This window comes from Notolepis coatsorum (assembly GCF_963971535.1).
Source record: "Notolepis coatsorum genome assembly, chromosome: 4".
In the NCBI taxonomy this organism is placed as follows: Eukaryota; Metazoa; Chordata; class Actinopteri; order Aulopiformes; family Paralepididae; genus Notolepis; species Notolepis coatsorum.
The window spans coordinates 8298505-8325555 of record NC_140168.1 but is presented as its reverse complement, the minus strand read 5'-3'; the positions used below and the strand labels follow the sequence as shown (position 1 = coordinate 8325555).

The 27051-nt window shown below is 45.1% G+C and overlaps 1 protein-coding gene across 1 annotated transcript in view; it reads right to left on the bottom strand.

Annotated features, from left to right (window-relative positions):
- Nucleotides 1–2266: 2266 nt before the first annotated feature.
- The window catches only part of mau2 (MAU2 sister chromatid cohesion factor), a 33270-nt gene continuing 8485 nt past the window's right edge, over nt 2267–27051 (bottom strand). Inside the window, exons 8-19 of the mRNA XM_084313458.1 lie at nt 23490–23636; nt 22516–22606; nt 18844–18947; nt 14878–14955; nt 13385–13465; nt 13176–13259; nt 10751–10800; nt 10530–10607; nt 8581–8692; nt 6061–6151; nt 3790–3917; nt 2267–2391 (exon numbers count right to left, since the gene is read on the bottom strand). Coding sequence (XP_084169584.1) covers nt 2317–2391; nt 3790–3917; nt 6061–6151; nt 8581–8692; nt 10530–10607; nt 10751–10800; nt 13176–13259; nt 13385–13465; nt 14878–14955; nt 18844–18947; nt 22516–22606; nt 23490–23636 — 1119 coding nt within the window. The 3' untranslated portion in view covers nt 2267–2316. The remainder of the gene's footprint in view (nt 2392–3789; nt 3918–6060; nt 6152–8580; nt 8693–10529; nt 10608–10750; nt 10801–13175; nt 13260–13384; nt 13466–14877; nt 14956–18843; nt 18948–22515; nt 22607–23489; nt 23637–27051) is intronic.

The window sequence follows — 27051 nt, the reverse complement described above, 5'->3', positions numbered from 1 at the left end:
TGTCTGAATAAAAATGCACATGGCACACATTGAATATAAAAGGACAATGAGAGATAAAATGGTCAAAGGCTCAAAGAACGTTGGAATCAGGCTAGTAGGGACGCAGTTTTAACATGGTGGAAAGTAAGTATTTATACTCAAGCACTGTACTCGAGTACAATCTTGAGGTACGTATACTTTTTACAAGAGTAAGTAGATGAAGACGATGTACCAACTTCATACAGAGGACGTAATCGGAGCACAGCTGGATGACGCAGCGCCATAACATGTAGAGGTCAACGGATAACTCCCTAAGCACTGAAACACAAGATCATGTTGAATATATATACTTTTTACTTTTGGTACTTTCAATGCCATTCAATGTCAAACGCTACTATTCTATTTCTAACCGTGTAGAATTCTGAATAGGACTTAAGTAAAAGTAGCAATACCACAGATAAAATAGTACTTAAGTAGCGTAACTCTGTACTTTGTCCACCGCTACGGTTTGAAGATGTTTTTTTTTTTTTTACTATGGAAATCAAAATGGAGAAATGGGGGGGGGGGGGGGGGGAGCCACTGAAAAGTCACCAGTCTGTACTTGCCTGGATAAATAAAGGATAAATAAAAAATAAAATATCCCGGACCGTATTTTATTCAGTCTTATTTGTGACTTTTGCTTGCTAAATGTTTACCGTTTAACCGTGAGCGATTTGTAGTGCCAAATTTCCCTCAGGATGAATAAAGTATTTCTATTATATTCTATTCCAGTGACAGGGGGATGATGATGATCGGTATTTGCTTTGAACCCTCGGGGGACTGAACGACATGACACTCGGAAGTCAACCACACATCATACCGTGTTCGAGTCCACTGTGCACGTAAAAACCACACCGAGTCCCATTCAAATGCACCGAGTGGCATCGATCTCCGCTTCGTTAGCAAGAAAGACTATTTCATGAATGACCACTTGAAGGGTCGTAGACTTCAGGCAGGTCATTGATTGCAAAAGGGTTTATTACGACCAAATATTAAAATGATATAACGTGAAATGTAACCAAAAATATATTTAAAAAGAAAAAAAACGCAGAGACTGTGTATAAAAAGGGCTACGATTTTCGACACAGTTCACCCGATACGGATGCAAACACCCACCGCTGGAGCCAAAACAACAAAAAGGAAATGTTTTAAAAACATTAAATCAAGAATTAAACCTTCTTCTCTCTACAGGAAAGAACGGTACACTCGCACGATGGATTGACTTACTCCAATGATACATCTTTATTCCATTAGTTCCACAATAAAACATTTTTTTTTAAAGAATTAAAAAAGAATCTGAATAGCCAAAAAAAAATAATAAGCTTTTTAAAAAGAACAATGCGTTCTGCGAATGCGCTTCATCGATTATCAAAAATATCTCATTGTCCTAAGACTTACGGTCTGCACTGTTTGTGTATATGTACGTCGTATATATCAATATATCTTTTTTTGTTTCGTTTTGTTTCCTCGTTTCATTAAAAAAAAGGGGGGGTTTTGTCTGTTCATCAGCTCCAGATATAGATGTGGAAACCAGTAAAAAGCACTCAGAACTCATGTTAGGCTAATAGCACTACTCTACGATACAACCAGCGTCCCACCAAGCGCACATCTCCACGGCCGAGTTACGGCACTCGCTCGTTACATTCGCCGAATGCGCCCCTGGATCGGTGAAAACCTGCCAAAATCTACTTTTTAAATAACTTTCCCCCCCCTCTGGTCTATCATGATGCCCTGAACCCATCTCAGTTATACAGTCCTCCTGCTTCATTACACCTCACCCCCCCCCCCCCCCCCCCCCCCCCCTTCTACTACCGACACATCGCTCTCTCTCGCCTCTCCTCATCTCCTCCTCCTCCTCCTCTCTCTCTCTCTCTTCTCAGAGCAGGCTGGTGGTGGTGGGTCCTCCTCTCTCCTCTCCCCTCTCCTCATCTCCTCCTCTCTCTCTCTCTCTCTCCTCCTCAGAGCAGGCTGGTGATGGGTCGGCCTCTCCTCTCTCTCTCCTCATCTCCTCTCTCTCTCTCCTCAGAGCAGGCTGGCCAGGCTGGTGGTGGGTCCTCCTCTCCCCTCCTCTCCCCTCCTCTCCTCTCCTCTCCTCTCCTCTCCCCTCCCCTCTCCTCCTCTCTCCTCCCTCCTCAGAGCAGGCTGGCCAGGCTGGTGGTCGGTCCTCCTCTCCTCTCCTCTCCTCTCCTCTCCCCTCCCCTCCCCTCCCCTCCCCTCCCCTCCCCTCCTCTCCTCTCCTCTCCTCTCCTCTCCTCTCCTCTCCTCTCCTCTCCTCTCCTCTCCTCTCCCCTCCCCTCCTCAGAGCAGGCTGGCCAGGCTGGTGGTCGGTCCGTTCTGAGCCTGCAGCTGCACCGGAGGCAGGCCGTCCGTCCACTGAAACACAAGACAGAGAGAATGATGATGATAACCCTAACTAACTAATCCTAACTACTAACTACTAACCCGTCTCATCCTCCAGACATCGCTGACTGACTGGCTCTGGTTGGTGGAGGTGGGCGGGGCTGACTGACTGACTGGTTATAGGTGGGCGGGGCTGACTGACTGACTGGTTATAGGTGGGCGGGGCTGACTGACTGACTGGTTATAGGTGGGCGGGGCTGACTGACTGACTGGTTATAGGTGGGCGGGGCTGACTGACTGACTGGTTATAGGTGGGCGGGGCTAACTGACTGACTGGTTATAGGTGGGCGGGGCTGACTGACTGACTGGTTATAGGTGGGCGGGGCTGACTGACTGACTGGTTATAGGTGGGCGGGGCTGACTGACTGACTGGTTATAGGTGGGCGGGGCTGACTGACTGACTGGTTATAGGTGGGCGGGGCTGACTGACTGACTGGTTATAGGTGGGCGGGGCTGACTGACTAAATGGTTATAGGTGGGCGGGGCTGACTGACTGGTTATAGGTGGGCGGGGCTGACTGACTGACTATAGGTGGGCGGGGCTGACTGACTGGTTATAGGTGGGCGGGGCTGACTGACTGACTGGTTATAGGTGGGCGGGGCTGACTGACTGACTGGTTATAGGTGGGCGGGGCTGACTGACTGACTGGTTATAGGTGGGCGGGGCTGACTGACTAAATGGTTATAGGTGGGCGGGGCTGACTGACTGGTTATAGGTGGGCGGGGCTGAGTGACTGACTGGTTGTAGGTGGGCGGGGCTGACTGACTGGTTATAGGTGGGCGGGGCTGACTGACTGGTTATAGGTGGGCGGGGCTGACTGACTGACTGGTTATAGGTGGGCGGGGCTGACTGACTGACTGGTTATAGGTGGGCGGGGCTGACTGACTGACTGGTTATAGGTGGGCGGGGCTGACTGACTGACTGGTTATAGGTGGGTGGGGCTGACTGACTGACTGGTTATAGGTGGGCGGGGCTGACTGACTGGTTATAGGTGGGGGGCTGACTGACTGGTTATAGGTGGGCGGGGCTGACTGACTGGTTATAGGTGGGCGGGGCTGACTGACTGGTTATGGCTGTGGTCAGTGGAGGTGGGCGGGGCTAGCTGTGGTCGGTGGAGGTGGGCGGGGCTGGCTGACTGGTTATAGCTGTGGTCGGTGGAGGTGGGCGGGGCTAGCTGTGGTCGGTGGAGGTGGGCGGGGCTGGCTGACTGGTTATAGCTGTGGTCGGTGGAGGTGGGCGGGGCTAGCTGTGGTCGGTGGATGTGGGCGGGGCTGGCTGACTGGTTATAGCTGTGGTCGGTGGAGGTGGGCGGGGCTAGCTGTGGTCGGTGGGCGGGGCTAGCTGTGGTCGGTGGAGGTGGGCGGGGCTTACGCTGATGAGGTTGTGTTCCGGCAGGCTGCAGGCGGCGATGTGGTCCTGCAGGAGCTGCTGGGAGAAGTTCTGGTGCATCTGGGCCGCCTCGTGGGCGTCCATGGTGTTGCCGCAGGCCTTGTTCAGATCTGCAGGGGAGGGGGATGCATTTGTACTTTTTTTGTATTTTGTATTTATTTATTAACACAGGGTTAAACAAAAGTCAAAGAAAATACATAATAACCATATTGTGAAGGAGAACTTCCCCCGTTTTGTAAAATCAAAAACATACAAAAATATACATATTATTAAAAAAAAATACCAGTAATACATTCAAAATACATGACTGGTTAGCCTAGGAGGCATTGTCCAACTAACACCTCTCCCTGAAGGCTAACCCGGCCATGTCCGCTTCCATTCATTGTGCTAAGCTAGGCTAACGTGCAGCCAGATGGCTTTCTACTGAACACACAGAGAGAGGAGACTGGTATCTATCTTCTTCTCTCTCTCTCTGGAGAAGACGGTAAGCTCATTTCCCAAAATGTTGGCGTGTTGCTTTTTAAGAGTTAAAAGTCACGCCGGTCTGAAGACCGAGATGACGCCAAGAATGTGATTTTACGTCGGGTTTCTTATCCAGTCCTCACAAGTGAGCACTAACCCTCGTGCCCATGAGCAATAACCCTCGTGCCCATGAGCACTAACCCTCGTGCCCATGAGCAATAACCCTCGAGCCCATGAGCACTGACCCTCATATGCATGAGCCCTTCTGTAAAAGGGGAGGCACACCTGCCCCGGGCCAATGCCTGTTACCATAGTAACGGATCTGGGTCAGACTTTGATCTTTATTTACAACAACAACCATAAACAACAACCATAAACACACACAATTGAAATAAAATAAAATAAAAAAACTAAATAAATAAAATACAAATAAAATATATCTTCCTAGACATGGAAGCAATGGTCAACATAGCTCAAGACAAATGGCTTTGTTTGAGAAGACTTCAAAAACAGTTCCATTTTCTCAAACATTCTATTCATCACAAATAGTTGACGTTACCTCAGAATGTCGAATAACAAAAGAATTTGGCCTGAATTAACACCAGGTGTTTTTTTTTAACACTAAGAGAGGATATTTGCAACCAGAGACCTCATACCTCTCGCCTTTACTCATGAATGCAAATACATTGGGTGGAGACTCTGGGTTTGCGACGTTGTTTTTCTCACCTCTCGCGACCCAGCAGGAAGTAGGGGGTAGAGTGTGCCATGTCTCACTTCTAACTAGAGCAGGGCTTCTCAAACCTTTTTTATACCACGACCCCATTTTTTTTCTTTTTTTTTTATCCACTTTTTCTATTTTCTCCCATCCCAATTTCGTCTCGTCCAATGCAACCCTCCCCTGTCTCGAACGCCGTTTCTTGCCTCCCACAAGCCGGCTGCAATGTGGACTAAGTCATACATAGCACGAGTCCCCTCCGATACTCGAGGTAACAGCAGTCGCATCTTTTCACCTGCGCAGCTCGATCTTTCAGCGTCAGGGGTCTGTGCTTTGGAGGGGCACCGCCCCCGTTGCTTCTTGATTCTACTGCGCAGGCGCACCAACCGACCTGTAGGAGTCGCTGTCCACAACGCCCGATCCCCACCCATCAGTTTCCCTCCCCCTAATACTGCCAATTGTATTAGTGCGGACGACCAGCTAAACTGAAAGCAAATGTGGAGCGCTAGGCTCGAACACGCAAACCCAGCGTCTCCAGCCTTCGAGGTGAGCGCCTTGCCCACTGCACCACATAGCCGCCCACCACGACCCCATTTTATTTAAGATTCTTTTTTGGCGACCCCACGCTTAACCCTTTCACTGCAACATGACAGCCGGTTAACCCTTTCACTGTGACAATACAGAAGGTTAGCCCTTTACTACTATCACACAACCGACGGCGATACTCCATCATTAGCATCATTAGCTCCGCGAATGGGTTAACCTTCCGTCGCGTGGCAGTGAAAGGGTTAACGTATTGCGTAATTTCAACGTGGTTGAATTAAGGAATATCTAAATAAAAGCACACGTTTGTTGAACTCGATCATGCATATCTATCAGAACTTTTAATTACAGCACTATGTTATCAATACACCTTTATAAAACGAGGCATATTTATCCAAAATATGTTGCTAGAACATAAAAAGATATATATATATCATACTTGACAAAGAGCGACCCCACTGTCACCTGCCCACGACCCCACTTTGGGTCGCGACCTGTAGTAGTTTGAGAACCGCTGACCTAGAGGGTCTTACCTTTGAGCAAGGCAGAGGACCACAGCTGCACAGACATGTCTGGGATCTTACTGGCCAGCTGCATGGCTGGGACCACCATGTTGCTGCTCTCCTGGGAACAGAAGAAACAGAATAGATGAGGATAGAATAGAAATCCTTTAATAATCCCGAGGGGAAATTCGGCGTACTACAGATCGCTCACATTGAACAACAATAATAAACATTTAGGTAGTCAATATAGGACTAAAATAAGAATAAGAATATAAGAATATTAAAAATAAGAATAAAATACGGTCCGGGATATACATTCTGGTATGTATATATACATTCTAAAATCTTAAATATACAGAAATATACAGAAAATGTAAAGACACATGGAACAAGAACATGGCTCACTGGAGTAGAATCTCTTCATTACCAAGTACATTTACCAGAGATGTGTATACAAGACGCTGCATCAATCAATCAAGCAATCAAATGTATTTGTATAGCACATTTAGACATGACACTTGTCAACCAAAGTGCTTCACAGTAAGTCGCATAGCTAAAAACAAAAGGAAAGTGCCAAGTATAGAATAAACAGAAAATATAAACAACCAACGGACAGACAAAGAAACAAAACAACACGTCAACAAGCAAGGCAAGAGTCAGAGTGAGTCAGGGAAGGCCAGGCGGTATAGATGGGTTTTGAGTTTCGATTTAAAAGACTCGATGGAGGGGGCAGATTTGACGGACATGGGGATGCTGTTCCAGAGGTCAGGGGCTGCGACCGCAAAACCACCTACGGGTGGTTAGGAGACCCTCGTCAGCCGATCTGAGGGCCCTGACGTTGGTATATAGGGGATGAGGATGTCTGCTAGGTAAACAGGGGACTTACCATTTAGGGCTTTATAAACTAATAATACTGCATACTGGCAGGCAGGGAGGGGGGAACCGATGCTACTCTTCCAATATCGATTCAGAGTCCAAAAATGTTCAAGTATCAGCCGATCCATCAGTCCAAATCAGTATCATCACTGAAGAGAATACTAGTTTGGTGTCAAACAGTGTTCTAGCCCGGTATCGGCCCGATATCTAATGCCAGTATCGGCACATATCGGGCTCCCGGGGAGCTTCTATACTTTAAGCAAGTGGCTTGTCCTTCCTCGTTCCCGTTTTTCCGCTCCGATTGGCCACGCACGTTTCTGGTCATGTGACATGTGCGCCAATCGTGGGAGACGGCAAGTTTTTGGACGGTTAAGCTTAGGCACGCTTTCGAAGTTGGTTAAGGTTAGAGTTGGTCTTAGAGCATGGCGATAGAACGCCAGGTAGTTTGACGTGGAAATGGGCAAAGAGACACAGCTCGGCACGCTATTGGGGGCGCACATGTCACATGACCAGAAACGTGCGTGGCCAATCAGAGCGCAAAAACGGGAACGCGGAAGGACAAGCCACTTGCCTAAAGCAAGCAGGGCAGCGCGTCGAAAGTGTCCTCGAGCAAGACTCTTAACCCCCAACTGCTCCCGATGAGCAGGTCGGCACCTCGCATGGTCGCCGTCGGTGTGTGAATGTGTGAGTGAACGGGTCAAATGTGAGGAACAAAAATTGTAAAGCGCTTTGGATAAAAGCACTATATAAATGCAGCCATTTACCACACATACCCTCCCGGCGGGCTCCTCGGCTACGATGTGAACCAGCAGATATGGATGTGTGGTGATGTGTAGGCTGGACAAGATATGCCTCCTAAAGTGTCTAAAGGGAAGTACAGGCTACAGGCGTTTCCGACAAAACAATTATAGAAACGTGTGAAGTGCACAATATTTCCTCGTTTTAAGCCACTGCAACGGCTTTGCCTGAAGAATTTACTACACGACCGGGACGTTCTATAGCTTGTTTGCCGACAGGATTCGGCAAATTGGTTGGTCCGTTCGGAGGCAGCTTCCAGGGGAAGTACATACACCGGAAATTCTAACCCCATAGACACTTTCGGCCGCAGTTCTTTACCAGGCTTTATCTCACGGAGGAGTTAAAACTGGGAACGAGGGGGCGGCCGGGTGGCGCAGCGGACTAAGCGTCTGTCCGTCCACCACCACAGAGACAGTGGGATTGAATCCAGCTGTGGTGCTTCCGGGTTGGCCGACCGTCCATACTAACACAATTGGCAGTGTTAGCGGGTGGGAAAAACCCGGCGAGGGTGGGTCCTGGTCGTTGTAAACAGCGACTCCTACAGTTCGGTCGGGGCGCCTGCTCAGCAAGGGAAGGATCTGGGAGAGGTAGTGTGACCTTCCACACGTTACACTCCCCCAGTGAGAGTCCGCGCTGCCAGGTGAAAAGAAGCGGTTGATTGGCTACACATGTGTCGGAGGAAGCATGTGATAGTAGTCTCCGCCCTCCCGGACCGACGGTAGGGGGTAGAGTGCGCAACGACCAGGTAGGGGATTGGGAATTGGCGTAATGACTAACATTGGGATGGGAGAAAAATCGGAAAAAGAAAAGAGGAAAAAGATAAAAAAAATTAAAATTAAAAAACTGGGGACGAGGTTAGGCGATGCGTGCCCTTACCCGGTGGTTGCCGAGCACGAAGAAGATGTGACCCAACAGGACCAGGGAGCAGGCGGTCAGCCGGTTCAGATCCTCGGCGTTGGACATCTTCAGGGTCTCTCTCAGGAACCTCCTGGCGAGAGGAACAGATTCACACACGTTGAGGCCGCATGCGATACGCAACAGAACATTTCATTTAATTTATTTGTTTATTTGGAAGGGACGAGATGTACTAATGGACAATCGATATATAATGCACTGTGTAAATACATAAATACACAGGATTTAGCAAGGGATGCTAATTTTTTATTTTTTTTGTATCCACTTTTTCTCCCATTTTTCTATATTTTCTCCCATCCCAATTTCGTATCATCCAATTCAACCCTCCCCTGTCACGGACGCTGTTTCTTGCCTCCCACAAGCCGGCTGCAATGTGGACTAAGTCATACATAGCACAAGTCCCCTCCGGTACTTGAGGTAACAGCAGTCGCATCTTTTCACCTGCGCAGCTCGATCTCTCAGTGGCGAGGAGTAACGCGTGGGAGGCTCACGCTGCCCCCGACACTTCCTGATTCTACTGCGCAGGCGCACCAACCGACCTGTAGGAGTCGCTGTCCACAAGGCCCGATCCCCACCCATCAGTTTCCCACCCCCTAATACGGCCAATGTGTATTAGTATGAACGACCAGCTAAACTGAAAGCAATGTGGAGCGCTGGGCTCGAACAGGCGAGCGCAGCGTCTCCGCATTCGTGGCGAGCGCCTTGCCCACTACACCACGTAGCCGCCACCAAGGGATGCTAATTTTCATCCTCAGTCCCCAAACATAAAACAAATTAAAATACAAAGCAATATAAAAACATGTTAAAGCAAAAGAACAATCATTTACTAAAACATGGCTACAAAGCTAAAAGGACCAAGACTGTAAAGGTCCTATACGGTCACATGCTTGGTGTTCTAGAAACCTTTTTATTTTTATTTTTTTATTTTTACTTTTAAAAGTAGTAAAGGTTAGACATTCTCGAATGGTGGTAGGTAAACTGTTCCACAACATACTTCCCTACACTGACAAGTAGGGATGTTCGATATTGGCTTTTTTACCGATATACTGATACTGTCCAATTTCCGATACCGATATATGCAGGGTATTAACATTACATATCTCTTGTCGTGGAATTAACACAACATTATGCATACTTTTGACAATAAATAAAATAAGAATCTGTTCTTACTTGCTTGCCTGGGTAAATAAAGGTTAAATAAATGTAAAAAATAAATAAAAAGAATTTGAAAACCGATACCGATAATTTCCGATATTACATTTTAATGCCAATATCGGTAGGCCGATAATATCGGACATCCCTACTGACAAGACATTCTGACCGAAAGTGGTGCATCTGCGCTGCACCTCGCAATCCTCCTCTATGAATGAAAAAGTTTATTTCTTTTTATTATTTTTTTGAACATGTAATTCTCCATATTCCTCCAAACAAATCACGGTATCTAGCTCCGTCAAACAAAACAATCATAACAACAATATTTTTTTTTTATATAAAAATAAATAAATAAAAGGAATTATAAACAAAAAGGTCAAGAGCAATGTGTTTGGTTAGCAGACATGTCCAAAAAAGGAGTAGAGGGAAGCTAAGCTTATTGATCCCTACCCCCTTACATTTATATTTGTTCTTCCATTAATTTTACTAGAGGTCGACCTCGTCCTATGACCACGATCACACTTCTTTTTAATGAATTGGATTGGGGGGGGGGGGGGGGGGGGCAGAGTCCATGTAATGTTTTGTAAATTATACAGACCCGTTTGAACGACTTGAAATTAGAAAAACTAAGAAAACTGTACTTTTCCATTATGACAGTAATGATATTTTTAAGAGGCTTTTTTTTGTCGAGGACCTCACTACTCGGGTGTCGCTGTACCAACGTTTTAACATCGCGACGCGCGAGCGGCTTTTCTTACTTGGCCTCGTTGTACCGCCCCTGGAAGAAGGAGAGGAGTCCTCGGATGTAGAACGCCGCAGCTCGCAGACAGTGAGAGCTGTGGAAATCAAGATTACATGTCGCATTGGAAACAATTTTGCAAAGATATTTCCATTGCATGCGTGTGTGCGTGACGGGTCGGGTTGTGTCCAAAGCGGCCTCTCTCTCTCTCTCTCTCTCTCTCTCTCTCTCTCTACTTACGTGACGGGGAAGTTGTGGTCGGGGTTGATCCTCTCCAGCAGGCCGTACAGCTGTGGACAAGAAGAGGGTCACAGTGAGAAGGACACGTAAAGGAACAAACGCCATTCCTTTTTTTTTTTTTGCCTATTTATTAGAATATTTTATTTAGATTTTCCAATACGTACAAAACGTACAAAATGACAATATCGGCGGTTAGGTGGCCGAGCGGAGATTGCGTTCGTCACCAACCCCGGAGCTGTGAGCTGGATTCGCCTGTTCGAATCCAGCTCACAGCTCCGGGGTTGTCACCAGCTTGGCTGGCCGTTCACACTAATACAATTGGCAGTATTAGAGGGTGGGAGAAGCTGGCGGGGTGGGTCTGGGTCGTTGTAAACAGCGACTCCTACAGTTCGGTCAGGGCGCCTGCTAAGCGCGGATAGGACTTGAGGGGGATAGTGTGATCCTCCCACACGCTACGCCCTCTCAATGAGAATCCGCACTGCCAGGTGAAAAGAAGCGGTGATTGGCTGGACGTGTGTCGGAGGAAGCACGTGGTAGCCTCCACTCTCCCAGATGATCTGACTGTGGGGGGTAAGTGCGCAGCGACCAGGAAGGGACTGGGAATTGGCATACGACTAACATTGGGATGGGAGAAAAATCGGAGGAAAATGGAGGGGGGAAAAGACAAAAAAAAATTATAAAAAAAAATGACAATATCGAGACATTTACAGGACAGTAACAAAGACAACAACAATATGTTGGTACATGTATATGCCTACGGTAAATCCATTGTAGAATAAAGTAATAAAGGCCCCTACATATGTAAACAAACATACCAAGAAAGATAATATAAAAAAAAAAAAAAAAAAAAAAAAAAATTCAGAGACATACAAAATGACCCCAACACAACATTACCAGAATGGAGCAAATAGGGAGATCGTTGAAATGGTCATTCAATCAAGTCGGGTACAAACGCCATTCCTATCCTAGGACTTACACTAGAGCAGTCTCTCTCATGAGAGTCTAGTGCTGCCAACATTCTATCCCAAGTGTGCAGGCAAACTCAAGTTCCTGTATCGGAATACCAGGCTTTTTGAACTTGCTGTGTCATTTTGACTAAACGCGAGCGCGGCATGGTACAGTGGTCTGGTCGACTAAATTTAAAAATAAACTTCAGGTGATGCAACAAAAACAACACTATATTCGTTACATACTAGGTGTGCCTCCCAGAACGCATGTAGGAAGTGCCGAATTCATAAAGGTGGGACTGCTACCAGTGCACCCCTCAGGGTTGAACAGATGAAACTGAACCACATGTTCAACATATAGTCAAATGATACAGGCCCAAGCTATCTGACGTATCAGATCCATATGGAGCATGGACACAATACCAGGGCCAGTGTTCGCTCTTGTAAGTTGCCGCGGGTTAAGTCCATGGCTCAGAGCTCATTTCTCTACACAGGGATCTCAACGTGGAACAGCCTTCCACTTAGGATAAAACTGTCACGCTTACCAACTGTTTAGCCTGTTTTATTGCAACACTAGCATCACTGACATCTAAGAAGGGAGATCCCCCCCTTGAACGGCCCTTCTAAGGTTTCTCTCCTCCACATTGCCTGTGGTGCATTTTTTCCTATTGCTAGGTTTGAGTGAGTTTTTCCTTACCTTTTTTCGGGTATGTCTGGGAGTGTTGCATTTACTTAAAAAATTTCTGACTTCATGGTGTTTTTGTTTTGTTCTTGATGTATTGTGATGAGTCTTCTTGACTTGTTTTTAAAAGAAGACGTGTCCGGCCCCATGGGGGACATTAACGTGTGTTGTCGGGCCTTACAAATACATTTTATTTGATTTGTCAGGATCTAGAGGAATGTTTAAAAGGTCAGGTTCGCTCATATCTCTCTGGGGTAAAGTGGCCAGATAGCCGTCGGGTCATACTTGAATTATTGTTTTAACGATGGTTAAACTATTTTATGGTATTTGGTCAGGATGTTATCGTCTTGTTTATTAGATATGTAGAATATGGATTTGTTGTATTGGACTTTTGCTTTTATGTGTTGTTTTATATGTTATTTGTGTGTATGTCCTTTGGTCATAAACATCGGGGACCATGTTGGAAATAGGTGTTGTCACTTTTGCATGTCATCCCTTGGATTTGTTGTTGTGTCTTTGGATCCATAAATAAAAATCAATCAATCAATCAGGGCGCCCAAGTGGCGAACCATGTAACGCGCGCTGCGGCGCGAAGCGGCCGACCTGGGTTCGATTCCCGGACCCGGCGTCCTTTGCCGAATGTCTTCCCCCCCCGCTCTGTCTCCCGTTCTTCCTCTCTCTCTACCGGACTGCCCGGTAGTAAAAAACAATAAAAATCTACCAAAAAAAACATAATTAAAAAAGAAAAGAAAAGAAAAATCAATCAATCCCTCAGTAACGAGGTGGTCCCTCTGACCTCTTGCTGCCTGTTGCCCTCCCGGATGTAAACGCTGGCCAGGTTGGTCACGATGAACGTCCACAACTCCTGGTGCGTCGTCATCTGAGGAGGAGAGATACAGAGAGAGAGAGACGGTTTTGAGAGTCTCGCGCCGGCCGGCCGTGTCAAACAGTTTTTGTAATTTTGAAATGTTTTTAGATTTAGAATAGTTTAGTAAAGTTTCGTACGTGGGACTCACTGACTCGCAGGGCTGCGGTGAACTGAGCCTCCGCGTTGTCCATGCAGTTCACCGAGATGCAGTACAGGCCCTGCGTGGGACGGAGAGATGAGAGGAGAATAAACTTCATTTGATTTCGATTGGATTTGATCTTTATTCATCTCGAACATTTTCAACCATAAAAAAACACACAGATTTGTAATAACAAAAAAATAACAAAAACTAAATAAAAACTAAATAAAATACAAATAAAATATACCTTCCTAGACAATAATCAACATGGCTCAAGACAAATGGTTTTGTTCGAGAAGGGACAGAAAGAAGCAAAGCGTATCTGGTCCTGCCCCTTCCTTACAATATCATATTAATATGTAATAAATTATCTATCAATATCTAAAAAAAAAAAACAATATACCTACACACTACAGCAAAAGATAAATAAATAATTACAAAAATACTAGTTCATGTTATTTTCAAGCTCCTCTTAACTTATACTTGTCCAAGAATTCCTGTTTATACCTGCATTTAAACATTTCAATAGTATTACTTGTTTTTATTGCTACATCAAGGATTGTCCCGAGGGGAAAATGTACTTGGAACATCAGTGCTGCATCATTCTGCGATAAGTGTAAACAAAGAAGAAAAAAAAATATATATATATATATATATACAATCATTCATTCATTCAGTTAGTCTAAAAAGGACTTCAGACAAATATGACAATAGATAGAGACGTGCAACCATAATACATAAGTAGTAGGTGAACTCATTTTAAAAAGCTTCATATTGCACCCTGCCCTAATTAAATTACAACAGATTGACACTTGGACAAAGAAAGAAAGAGGTGACACTGTTGGGTTGTGGGCAGGGGGGTAGGTCTTGGGGGTGGTGTGTGTGGGCAGGGGGTAGGTCTTGGGGGTGGTGTGTGTGGGCAGGGGGTAGGTCTTGGGGGTGGTGTGTGTGGGTAGGGGGTAGGTCTTGGGGGTGGTGTGTGTGGGCAGGGGGTAGGTCTTGGGGGGGGTGTGTGTGGGCAGGGGGTAGGTCTTGGGGGTGGTGTGTGGGCAGGGGGGTAGGTCTTGGGGCTGGTGTGTGTGGGCAGGGGGTAGGTCTTGGGGGGGTGGTGTGTGTGGGCAGGGGGTAGGTCTTGGGGGTGGTGTGTGTGGGCAGGGGGGTAGGTCTTGGGGGTGGTGTGTGTGGGCAGGGGGGTAGGTCTTGGGGGTGGTGTGTGTGGGCAGGGGGGGTAGGTCTTGGGGTGGTGTCTGTGGGCAGGGGGTAGGTCTTGGGGTGGTGTGTGTGGGCAGGGGGTAGGTCTTGGGGGTGGTGTCTGTGGGCAGGGGGTAGGTCTTGGGGGTGGTGCGTGTGGGCAGGGGGTAGGTCTTGGGGGGGGGGGGTGGTGTGTGTGGGCAGGGGGGGAGGTCTTGGGGGTGGTGTGTGTGGGCAGGGGGGTAGGTCTTGGGGCTGGTGTGTGTGGGTAGGGGGGTAGGTCTAGTGGGCAGGTCTTACCAGTAAGGTGTGAAGCTGAGCAGCGTGATTGGTGAACAACCTGGGAGACTGTTGGCAAAGCTGACACACCTGGGAGATCTGTGCACGGGGGGAGAGAGCAGGGGAGAGAGAGAGGGGGAGGGGGGGAGAGCAGCAGAATTAAGCAATGCATCAAAAACGACGTCCAGTACACGGGGCCAGTAGGCCTGCATGGAGTCAGTCTCCCTTCATATCCGGTGCAACCCTCACGCACACCTGGGAGACATCTGCACGATTAACCCTTTGTCGCGTGTATAGCTTTCTGGAATGTTTCCTCCGAACGCCCCCCCCCCCCCCGCCCCGCCTTGTGAATTCCAGAACTCCATAGTAGTAGGTTTCGATGTTACGTCATCGTTAGAATGTTCAGATCTAAAAACAAAAAATTAAAAATTAAATAATCCTATTTCGCATGCGAGATGGATGGCACACCTGAAAGGGTTAACCCTTTCACTACCACACTACCAAAGGGTTAACGCTTTCACAGCGACAATACACAGAAGGTTAACCCTTTCGCTACCAAAGGGTTAACCCGTTCACTGCGACAATACAGAAGGTTAACCCTTTCACTGCCACATGACAAAGGGTTAACACTTTCACTACCACACTACAGACGGTTAACCTTTCACAACCACACTACAGAAGGTTAACCCTTTCACAACCACACTACAGAAGGTTAACCTTTCACTACCACACTACAGAAGGTTAACCTTTCACTACCACACTACATAAGGTTAACCTTTCACTACCACACTACAGAAGGTTAACCTTTCACTACCACACTACAGAAGGTTAACCTTTCACTACCACACTACAGAAGGTTAACCTTTCACTACCACACTACAGAAGGTTAACCTTTCACTACCACACTACAGAAGGTTAACCTTTCACTACCACTAGGGATGGGAATTGATAGGATTTTATCGATTTGATTCTTTATCGATTCCCTTATCGATACCTGATCAATTTATAATTTAAATGAATAAATTGGAAATGCAACAGAACTAAGCTGGTTAGAATAACAACATGCAACTTGACATTTCTGATTGTCATTTATTGTTGAGCCCCCATGTCAAGGGCGACAGTGGCTCTGGAGGTAGAGCAGTCGTCTGGCAATCCGGAGGTTCCCGGTTTGATTCCCGCTCCTCCCGGGCAGCGTGTCGATGTGTCCTTGAGCAAGACACTTAACCCCTAACTGCTCCCAATGAGCAGGTTGGCACCTTGCATGGTTGCCTCCGCCGTCGTTGTGTGAATGTGTGAGTGATTGGGTAAAATGTAAGGAACAAATTGTAAAGCGCTTTGGATAAAAGCGCTATATAAAAAAGCAGCCATTTACCATGTCAGAAAAATACAAAAACTGTAAAAAATAAAACATTAACACTTTGGGTGCCGGGAGCCGTCTTTAGACGTCTTTGCTGGCCATGCTAAAGTTGCCGGGGGACGCTGTACGTCGTCTTTATATCAATATTTCAAAAATCTGCGATCGGATTCATAATGTCCCTCCGCTGGCCTGGGATCCACCAGCAGGACCCACTGAGCTCTCTGGCGGTTCAGGAGCGCCATCTGGTGGCCGATCGGCGCAAGCGCTTAACAGGAAGCGCACTAGAGGTTTTGCTAGACGTCCGTATTGCTTCCGGCCACTCGGTACATGTCCCGTGACTCTAGCTCGTCACTCTACATAGCGATCGATTGCCAATAACTCGATAAACAACATGATTTGGACGTATATACCATTATACAAGCTGGAGATGGACCGGGTAATAATATATCCCATAATGATAAAATTTCTACTCGACGATGATCGCCCAACGGCGCGCGGAGACTGGGGTGAGTTTCAGCGTGTAACGTTACCGTCTTCGATAATAACTGATATTATCAACATTTGACCCACATTAGATGATTGGTATAACGCTGCCCACGGAATTATAAACGCCCCCTCGCCCATCCGGTCAACATCAGATGACGTGTAGTAACTTCTAGAAGTACGTCTAGTTGGAATTTTTTATATCGCGCTGATTGCCATCAAACTGTATTTCATCATCAATATAATGCATTTGGGGCTATATATCACGTTCTGGAGAAAGCTGCAGAAAGAGATGAAAACATACTTATACATTAGACCATACTTTACTATGAATATGTGAATGAAAAAGTTTAACGTTGCTACACAATGAACAATACATATAGGACTTTGAATGGGCCCTAATAATGGCAATGTAGCAATAGAATTTAAAAGTTATAGCCCTGCAAAGAAGGGGACTTTCTCCATAGACAAATAGCGCTGGCAATCTATGGTATATCATTAATTTAACCTTAGGCAACCAAAGTGTTAACTATAGCCTACACTTAAATAAAATAATGTATTTGAGATTCTCTTAAAATGTATTTATTCTTAAACTAATTTAATCTATTGAATAACAGGTCGTTATTCCTCTGACTTCTGTCACACACACACACACACCCCCCCCCCCCCCCCCACGCTGAGCAGGCGCCCCGACCGAACTGTAGGAGTCGCTGTTTACAACGGCCCGGACCCACCCCGCCAGCTTCTCCCACCCTCTAATACTGCCAATTGTATTAGTGTGAACGGCCAGCCAAGCTGGTGACAACGCCGGAGCTGTGAGCTGGATTCGAACAGGCGAATCCAGCGTCTCTGGCGTTTGGTGACGAACGCAATCTCCACTACGCCACCTGACTGCCTGTGTTGCGATTGTTTTAATGTATTTCAGCTTTAGATTTTTGTGTATACTGTTTTTTTTTTTTTTTTTTTTGTATTTCTCTGTTTTTATATTGTATTTTTTAGTATTTCTCTGTTTTTATATTGTAAAGCACTTGGTTTTAAATGTGCTATATGAATAAAGTTGACCGTGACCTAGGTGTGGTAGGGGACCAGGGGTGCGTCGCATTTTTGTTGTTGGTTAGAAATCACTGGTTAAGATATTGTTCGTTTATTATGCCGCCATTTTGCCCACCCCGACGCTGCATTTTAAAATAAACTTTCTAAAAATGGCTTCGACGACCCCTCGTCGCTGGTGGTTCCTGGGAGCCACGAGGAGCAGAGACACATGTTCATGTTACACGTGGGTTTCCACCTACACTCTGAACCCCACCGCCTATACCCTAGGCTCCGGTACCCATATCCTATACCCTAGGCATAATAAACCTACGAACATTGAACTCTGTTGCCGATACTCAATTTATACCTGCCTGCTGCTTTCTACAACTGCCCTGTAATCAATAGTAATCATATAATCAACGACCTACCTCAAACTATAGTCTACTAGGGGTGTAACAATGCATCACAATGCCTCGATCCTACGGTCGAATCGCATCGCATCGTGGTCAAATGAATATTGAATCGTTGCCTGTCGAATCGAAGTGGGGGTCAAATATTTACACCCCTATGATTGACCTATAGTCCATTCATGCCGAGTGAATCAGTTCCCCTAGCCACATTTGTGTATTCAACATTTTTGGGGGAATTAACTGATCGAAAATTTATCGAATCGAGGTCAAATGAAGAGATTTCGTGATGCATTGAATCGTTGCCAGAAGAATCGTAATCTAATCGAATCGTTGTGGGGTCGAATCGTTACACCCCTATAGTCTACCCATATAACTGTGTATGATAGCATGTACAATAGTGCTGTATATATATATATATATATATACACACACACATTTATATTTTATTTACTGCTTATATATCCATATCCGTCTGGATAGACCGGCATATAATCCTTCTATATACCTACTTATACACCTGCATATAACCCTACACTACAGACGGTTTAGTGTGGTAGTAGTGAAAGGTTAACCTTCCGTAGTGTGGTAGTGAAAGGGTTAGCGAGTTTAATTCCCCGACAACCTGTATTATTTTTTTAATGTATACGATTTATGCATGCATGTTTTAAATGAAGTTTTGTCTAATAAAATAAAATAAACTCAAACCTCTTGTAAGGCCGTGGCCTTGTGTCCGGTCACCAGTCGGCACATGATGATGTGTTCCAGGAGGATGACCTGGAAGGTGGACAGGATGGGGCTGCTGTCCAGCACTACAACACACCACAGACACATGTCATCAATCAATCAGATGTATTTATAGAGCACATTTAAACATGACACGTGGCTAGAGGAACTTCACAGGGTAACATACAGTTTGGCAAATATTAATAATAAGGTATCGTTAAAAAATGTATTGTTAACCCAAGTACATTTTTCAATACAAGTCTAGTAATGTATGAATTAGTAAATAAAATATAGTATGTTCTGATGAGTAAATAGGGGTGGGATTAAATAAGTGTATGCTTCTTCCCACTCCTGTTCAAATATGTAAATGACAAAAAAAAATTGTTTGACTTAAAATAGCTTACTTCTATTTTACATCTACACTATTTTATTTCACACTTATCTTGTCTAGCACAGTCTCTGGAGCGTAACAGTAAGAAGCATTTTGTATAAAAGTATTCTGTACTTCTGTGTGACAACTATTAAAGAAACTTGAAACCTAGTTTGTTATTTTTTTTATACATATTTATTATTTGAACGGCTTAAGGCTATATTGTACTTGATGTTTGTTTGTTATGTTGCATAATTGAAATACCGTAATTCCTCTAATAGTAACCCCGGCTTGTATTTGTTTCAACTGTAGCGGGTACCAGGCTTGTATTAGGAGGAGGCCTGTATAAGAGGGAGGCCTATATTTCAAATTTTCAAACGGATCATAATGAATAAATCAACATTTTGTGTCAGTTTGAACCCAGTAAAATGTACTGGGTTCATTTATTGAAACCAAGTACTGTATGAAATAGTAAACAGTGCAATTACAGGTGGTCACTGGTCATTTCAACGTTTTCAAAGTGAAATCAAGTAACTAGCTCAGTATGCAGCTCAGTATATTAGTAACCCGGCTTGTATTAGGAGGCCGGCTTATAATTGCTTAGCTCAAGAGCGCACCCGGCCATTAATAGAGACCCGGCTTGTATTTGAGACCCGGTTACTATTAGAGGAATTACGGTAAACTTCAATCAAATCAAATAAAAATCATGTCAACCAAAGTGCTGCACAGAGGGTAGATACACATAGATACATCTCTAGACAACAATCACATCTCAGTTATATGGGAGGACACATACCGAACCGTGACTTCAAAACCGAGGTACGTACCGAACCGTGGTTTTTGTGTACCGTTACACCCCTAATTTATAGAGCACATTTAAACATGACACGTGTCAACCAAAGTGCTGTACAGAGGGTAGATACATCTCTAGACAACAATCACATCTCAGTTTTACGGGAGGACACACAAGCAAACAGTGATTCCCACAGAAATATACTTTGGGGGAACGACTCGTGAAAAATCTTGATTTATTTTTTCAAATCCTGCATTCTAGTGAATTTCCATAGTAACACTGCACTTCAGACAATCTACAACTGGTGATGGTGTCTAGGTCTTTAAGTGTTAAACAGCTGAGAGCAGTCACTGCTGTTTTTTGTAGTCTTCTTTCATACACACATCTTACCATGTTAATCTCGTGTATTACCGGTAACTAACATCTTTGGCGCCCCCCCCAAAGTATAATTTATGGTTTTTAACGTTTTTTTTTTTACTCACTGAGCACTCATTGCCACCAATGCAAATGCAAATGAGAGCTCACTGAGTGAAAAAAAGAGAAGAAAACACACAAACTATACTTTGGGGGGAGCCATTCTACTTTGGAGGCCCCCCAAAGTATTAACATGCAGCGGGAACCACTGAAACAGGGCATGAGTCAGGCGGCGGTTACACCTTTCGTATCATTTTCGTATCGTCGTCATATGCGTTTCGCCGCGACGTTGTGCGCCTCGAGTCACACTTTCGGTTTTTTTTCTCGTTTTTGTCACCCGAGCACACTGATGTAGTACACTGCCAAAGCAGTAGGTGGCAGTAGGTGGCAAACATGAAAGCAATTTCAACCAATCAGAACTTGAATGTGCCTGCAAAGCAAATGTCAACAAGGCGGCCACCATCTTTTGCCTAGTTACCCAATGCAGCAATTCTTTTTTTAGCAAAGCCAGTGTACATCGGGAAATGCTAATGAGTAGAAGTGGGTTTTGACTTTTGAGTCTAGACTTGAAGGCATCCATCGAGGGGGCCAGCCTAATGGAGGTGGGGATGTTGTTCCACAGTTCAGGGGCTGCGACAGCAAAGGCCCCCCCCCCCTGAGCTTAAAGGAAAACTCCAACATTTTGGGAAATTAGCTTATTTGCCATCTACCCTGGAGTTAGACAAGAAGATACATACCTTTTTCTTCTCTGTGCGTGCAGTAGGAGTAGGAAGACGTTGGGAACTAGGCTAATGGAGGAACATACTTCCAGTGACTGACGCTAAGCTAGGCTAACGGTGCGCGTCTTCCTACTCCTACTGCATGCAGAGAAGAAAAAAGGTATGCATCTTCTTGTCTAACTCCAGGGTAGATGGCAAATAAGCTAATTTCCCAAAATGTTGGAGTTTTCCTTTAAGGTTAGAGCTCCGGACTGTCAGGAGCCTCTCATCGGCTGACCCGAGGGACCTGGTGTTGGAATAGGGGGATAGGAGGTCTGAGATGTATAGGAGGGGGGCTGACCATTAAGGGCTTCAAAGTGAAACCAGCCGCTGCTGAAGACTTAGGGCCCTTTCTCACTCACTCATTCTGTCCGTACCGGTCGCGTACCGCCCTCATTCCGGGTCAGAGTGCGAACCCCCCCCCCCCCCCCCCCCCCCCCCCCTCTAGTTTGTGTACACACTGCAGTCTTGGTTCGCTCCGGGTTCTGTTTACGGTTTGCCTTTTGAGCGTTTACGCTTGCCGTAGGCGATGATGTCACGTTCGAAAATGTAAACAGGAATGTCTTAACACGACTGCGGACTCTGGATGCCGATATAAAATGAACAAATTGCCAATAAATATGAAGTTATATTTGAACCTCTGTTGTCAAGCCTTGTCAATATAACCCACCCCATTTTATCACGAATGGATGGTGTTGTAGAGTCCGCTTTTGAGCGTTTTAACGATAGCGCTAAGCTAACGGCTAAACGCTAGTTAGCTTAGCCTTTACTAGTAACATTGCTGCATCGATTATATGCATTATATTGAATGTCATTGATCTACTGGTCGACCACGGCCGACTGGTTGGGCACCACTGGTCTAATAGAAATAAATGCATTCGAACAAGAAAGTATAGTATACAGCAATGGCTAACGGCTAACGCTAGTTAGCTAGCCTGTTCAGAAGCTAACATTATCCCGTCGCTTGTGGCAATCATATTGCATGTCATTGATCTACTGGTCGACCACGGCCGACTGGTTGGGCACCACTGGTCTAATAGAAATCAATGCATTCGAACAATGTATAGACATAGCAATGGCAAACAAAATTGCCAGGCCTAACCGCCCCCACTAGTGCGCACCTGAGACCACCTATTTCACCGGCCCCGGTTCAGCGGCCCCGGGGACGAATCAGCGGGGGGCGGGGACGGGGGACAGCGTTCTCACTCAGACAGACACACCCTTTTCTGATGCAAGCCGGGTCTGATTCGACACAGAGCAGTGAGTGAGAAAGGGCCCTTAATACAAAAGGAGGAAGAACGGTTTTCAGACAAACTCACTCTTCAACTTCTCCAGTTGCATGAGGGCTTTGTCCGTGTATTTCTGAGCCTTCTCCAAGTAGCCCGCCTGCATGGAATGCATCACGGTCACCTTGGGGATGAAAAATAAATACACATATTATTTAATATTAGAATGGAATAGAATGGAAATACTTTAATCATTCCGAGGGAAATTGTACACTACAAATCGCTCACACACAGAACAAAGTCACGAATTCAACATTTCGTATGTTATGTCTATACATGCTAGTATAAAATATACAGTTAAAAAATATACAGTAAAAATATACTGAAGTTTACAGTAAGTGTAATATTGAACAGTGTCGTTTTAAAAGTAAAAGTTGCTACAGGATTTACAGTTGCAAATCCCACAGTTTTATTGTATCCATTGCGCCGCCCCTGTGCTTCAAATAGATCCGCTATCAACTCTATCTTTAATTTTTCAAAATGTACAGTTGCTATTGCATGCACTCATCTGTGTTTCACTACACACATGAGTGCATGCTTACCAACTGTCCGTCTGCAACACTACTATCACCGACATCTAAGAAGGGAGATCCCCCCTTGAACGGCCCTTCTAAGGTTTCTCTCCTCCACATTGCCTGTGGAGCTTTTTTCCCTATTGTTAGGTTTTAGTGAGTTTTTCCTTACCTTCGCGTGGGGTATGTCTGGGAGTGCTTGCATTCTTTCATTTATTTGCATTCATCTAAAAAATGTTTGGACCCTATGGTGTTCTTGTTCTGTTCCTGACTTATTGTTATGTTGTCTTCTTGACTTGTTTAAAGAAGACCTGTACGGCCCATGGGGACATTAACGTGTGTTGTCGGGCCCTATAAATAAATTTGATTTGATTTGATTTGATTTGATTTACCACAAAGGAAGAATTCAAGAATTCCAAAATGTGTGTGTGCGCGTGTGTGTGTGTCTGTGTCTGTGTGTGTGTGTGTGTGTGTGTGTGTGTGTCAAACGCTCACCAGGTACACCAGCACACACATGTGTTCCTTGGGCAGCCAATGGAAGAGGTCGGCCGGGTTGCTGGGCAGGATCTCGTCATCGTGCAGCGTGGAGATGGTCTGGATGCACTGCTGCAGCTGCTTCAGACACGGCTTCACGCTCTTCACCTGGTCAACACAACGCAACACAGTACAACAAACGCGTGCATTAGTAGTAAACGTACTAGCAGGCATAACGTAGGGTCGGACTTTGGGTCGCTTTGAGCTAGGGCTGTACCGAATGCTGCGAAGCTTCGATCATAATGTTGACATTTGAATTCAAAATCAACATTAAATTTTTTTTTATAAAAAAAAAAAAAAAGGTATTATTATTATTTTTTTGCTTTTTTTTGTGTCTATTCAATCTGTTTTTTAAACCAATGGGGGTTTTCTTCACAGTTGCACTTAAAGATTAGGCTACCCTAATATTATAATATTATACTATAAGACGTCACCATCACTTTCATACCAACCGTGCCCTTATTGGATTATTTATGTTGACGAAACTGATGAGTTATTCATTAAAGAAAGTTGATTTAATAAAAGAAAAAGACTAATTTAATCAGATTAATCACTTTATTCAAATTGAGGATTCAGTTAAAAAAAATATATATAAATTTTTTTAAAGTTTAGTATGTTTTTTTTTTAATACTGGAATACTTCAATCGAAGCTTCGAATGTTAAAAAATGACATTCGGTACAGCCCTACTTTGAGCAGTGAACCTGAATGATCGGTGAGCCAGTGAGTTCTAGTGAGCCCAATACCATTTACTAAATTATGGAGGCTTTTTATAATCGTCACGGTAAGAGAGGATTTGTCATGATCAACTGAAGGCGTATGCTATGGAACAATAATGTGCTTGGCTACTACTTGGGTTTTCAGAAAAAGGCCAGCTATGTGACGCTAAATCTCTAGCTAGTATCGTGTATTGCATCACAGTAGCCTCCCGGTGTTTAATAATAAACACTTCTAGCCAGGACATATAAGACCTACATGTATCATGTTTATTTTTTGTTGGCTGGGCTTGTGCATGTGGATTAAGGGAGATGTCAATCCGTTGTCGACGGTGGTAGTAGTAGTACAGGCGCAGTACAGTTAGCTGTAAAAAGCCTGATCAAGCTCAATAGCTTCTGTAACACGAACGCAACTACTCTGTACACACCATTGTTGTTGTGATGTGATGTGTAGGGATGGGTACCTTTCACATTTGAACCGATACCGGTACCGGTACCTGTGAATCGATACCGGTACCCAACGGTACCTTTTTTCTGTACTTTATTCTCAAGAAATTTAATTTACCTACCTCAGTCGTAAAAAAAAAAAATCCAAACTTCAAATAACTACAATTTCGACAGTTTTCGGCTCGTCATTGCTCCGACTGCTTTGTTGTTGAATCAAGTCAAATCCTAGGTAAGCATATATTGTGCGTGTGAACGTTGACATGAAAAGAAAAAAGTAACAAAAAAAAAAGTAAGTAAAAAGTAAATTTTATTTTTTTTTTTTTTTTTTCGGTTTCTCACTTGATTCGATACTCGGTAGTACCGACGTGTTTCGGTTCGGTGCCTCAAAAGTACCGAATTCGGTACCCATCCCTAGTGATGTGGGAGTTTGCACACACGGGGGTAAGGGAGAGGTGGGCTATCGCGTCAAACAGTTCAGGAAGAGACTCGTATCGCTTGTAAAGACGGCGACGCGAGGGGAGCGGCGTCTTCAGAGTTGCGCACTCTGGGAGCCGGTTTTCAGAAAACAGCCTCTTCTTCAGGCTGCCAGAACGCAGTTCCGCGTGTGGATGAAGGTGCACTGCTGCATACGATCAAATACTTTGACCGATACGACCGAAATCGGTTTCGTTTCTGGACATGGCCTCGTGTACCTGTACGCAACTCACTGAAAACATTGCATCTCATCAAGGTTGAGGTCAGAGTTTGATTGATTGATACCTTTATTTATACACAGGTGAGCTCCGAGGTGAGGCCACCTCATTCACAGAACTGCCGAGTGTACAACGAGATAAAACAACAAAACAATGTGCAGTACTGCAATCAGTTAAAAACAGTTACTAGTCCGTCGAACTTTAAAAATGTGATCCAGTTACTAGATCGTGTTTGATGGGCTGGATCATTCCTGTGAGTTAAAGCAACAATGTGTTGTTTTTTCTTCTTCTATTAATCAATCAAGTTCTGCATGTACCGAGCTGTGCTCAGTGTTCCGTCTCACCAGACCATTTGAGGATAGAGTAGCAAAGGCGGGTGCCGCGTTAAAGCGCCAGAATTTCCCTTTTTATATAATTTTTTTTGTTCTTACTTTTTCTGTATTTTTTTGCTCCCATCCAAATTTAGTCGTCATGCCAATTCCCTTCCTGGTCGCTGCGCGCATTGCCCCACTGTCGGCATTGGGAGGGTGTAGAACCACCAAATGCCTCCTCCTATACATGTGGAGTCAGCCAGCCGCTTCTTTTCACCTGACAGCGAGGACTCTCACTATGTAACGCGTGGGAGGATCACACTATCTCCCCCCCCGCTTCCCTCCCTGCTGAGCAGGCGCCCCAACCGACCAGTAGGAACCGCAGTTTACAACGACCAGGTCACATAATACCCCGCCGGCTTCCCACCCGCTAACACTGCCAATTGTGTTCGTAGGGACGACTGACCAAGCCGGAGGTACCGCTGACAGCTGGATTCGATACCAGTGTCTCTGCGGTGGTAGGCGAGTGCATTCTCCACTGCGCTACCCAGCCTCACCTATTCTTTCCTTTAAAGACATATTGTCGCGTTAAGGTAGGGGTGGGTTTATACATGGATGAGATAACACGTTTTTTTAGGGAGTCCCATTCCTGTACACTGTATATGAGGTCTTGTTGTCCTTCTACCTACTTGTACCATATGTGAACTATGTTGTCACCTTTATCTATTTTTCATTTAGTCAAGTTTTAGTCAACTATAGGTCTGAGCATTTTCGTTTTAGTCCTTTTTTGTTTAGTCTCGCCACTATTTAATGTGTTCTATTGTGGTGGATCAAAATAATTCACATTCATGTGTTGGGGATAAGGGTTCCGCACGGACAATATTGTTTGTTACTTTCCTGTCTGCAAACTAGTTACTGTTAGCTAGCAAGTAAACAGTCTCGACGGTGAAGTTGATGTTGAATAAATGACGTTTAGAGTCGTCCTTCAACAGCCCGCCTCCCGACTCCTATTCTTTGGCGCTACACCATGTTATTATCGATGCCGACGTTATTAGGTGGAGTTGCGCTTCGGGGGAGAGTGGGGAGAGCGTGCCCGCGACAGGTCCGTTGTTGTGGAGTGGAAAGAGGAATTACGGCAATATTTTATTTCGTAAACTACATTTTGTGTCGTCGTCGTTTTTTTTTTTTTTTTTTTTTTACTTTGACCAGTCAGCTGGTTTCTTTTAGCGTTTATCGCTTTTTCTGGTCAAGTATGACCGACAGAGACAGGTTGAATGGGGTATAGATCGGGGGAAAGACACTGAGAAAATACGGCGAGTCCGGGAGTCGAACTTGTGTACCCCAGATCCGTGACGCGCA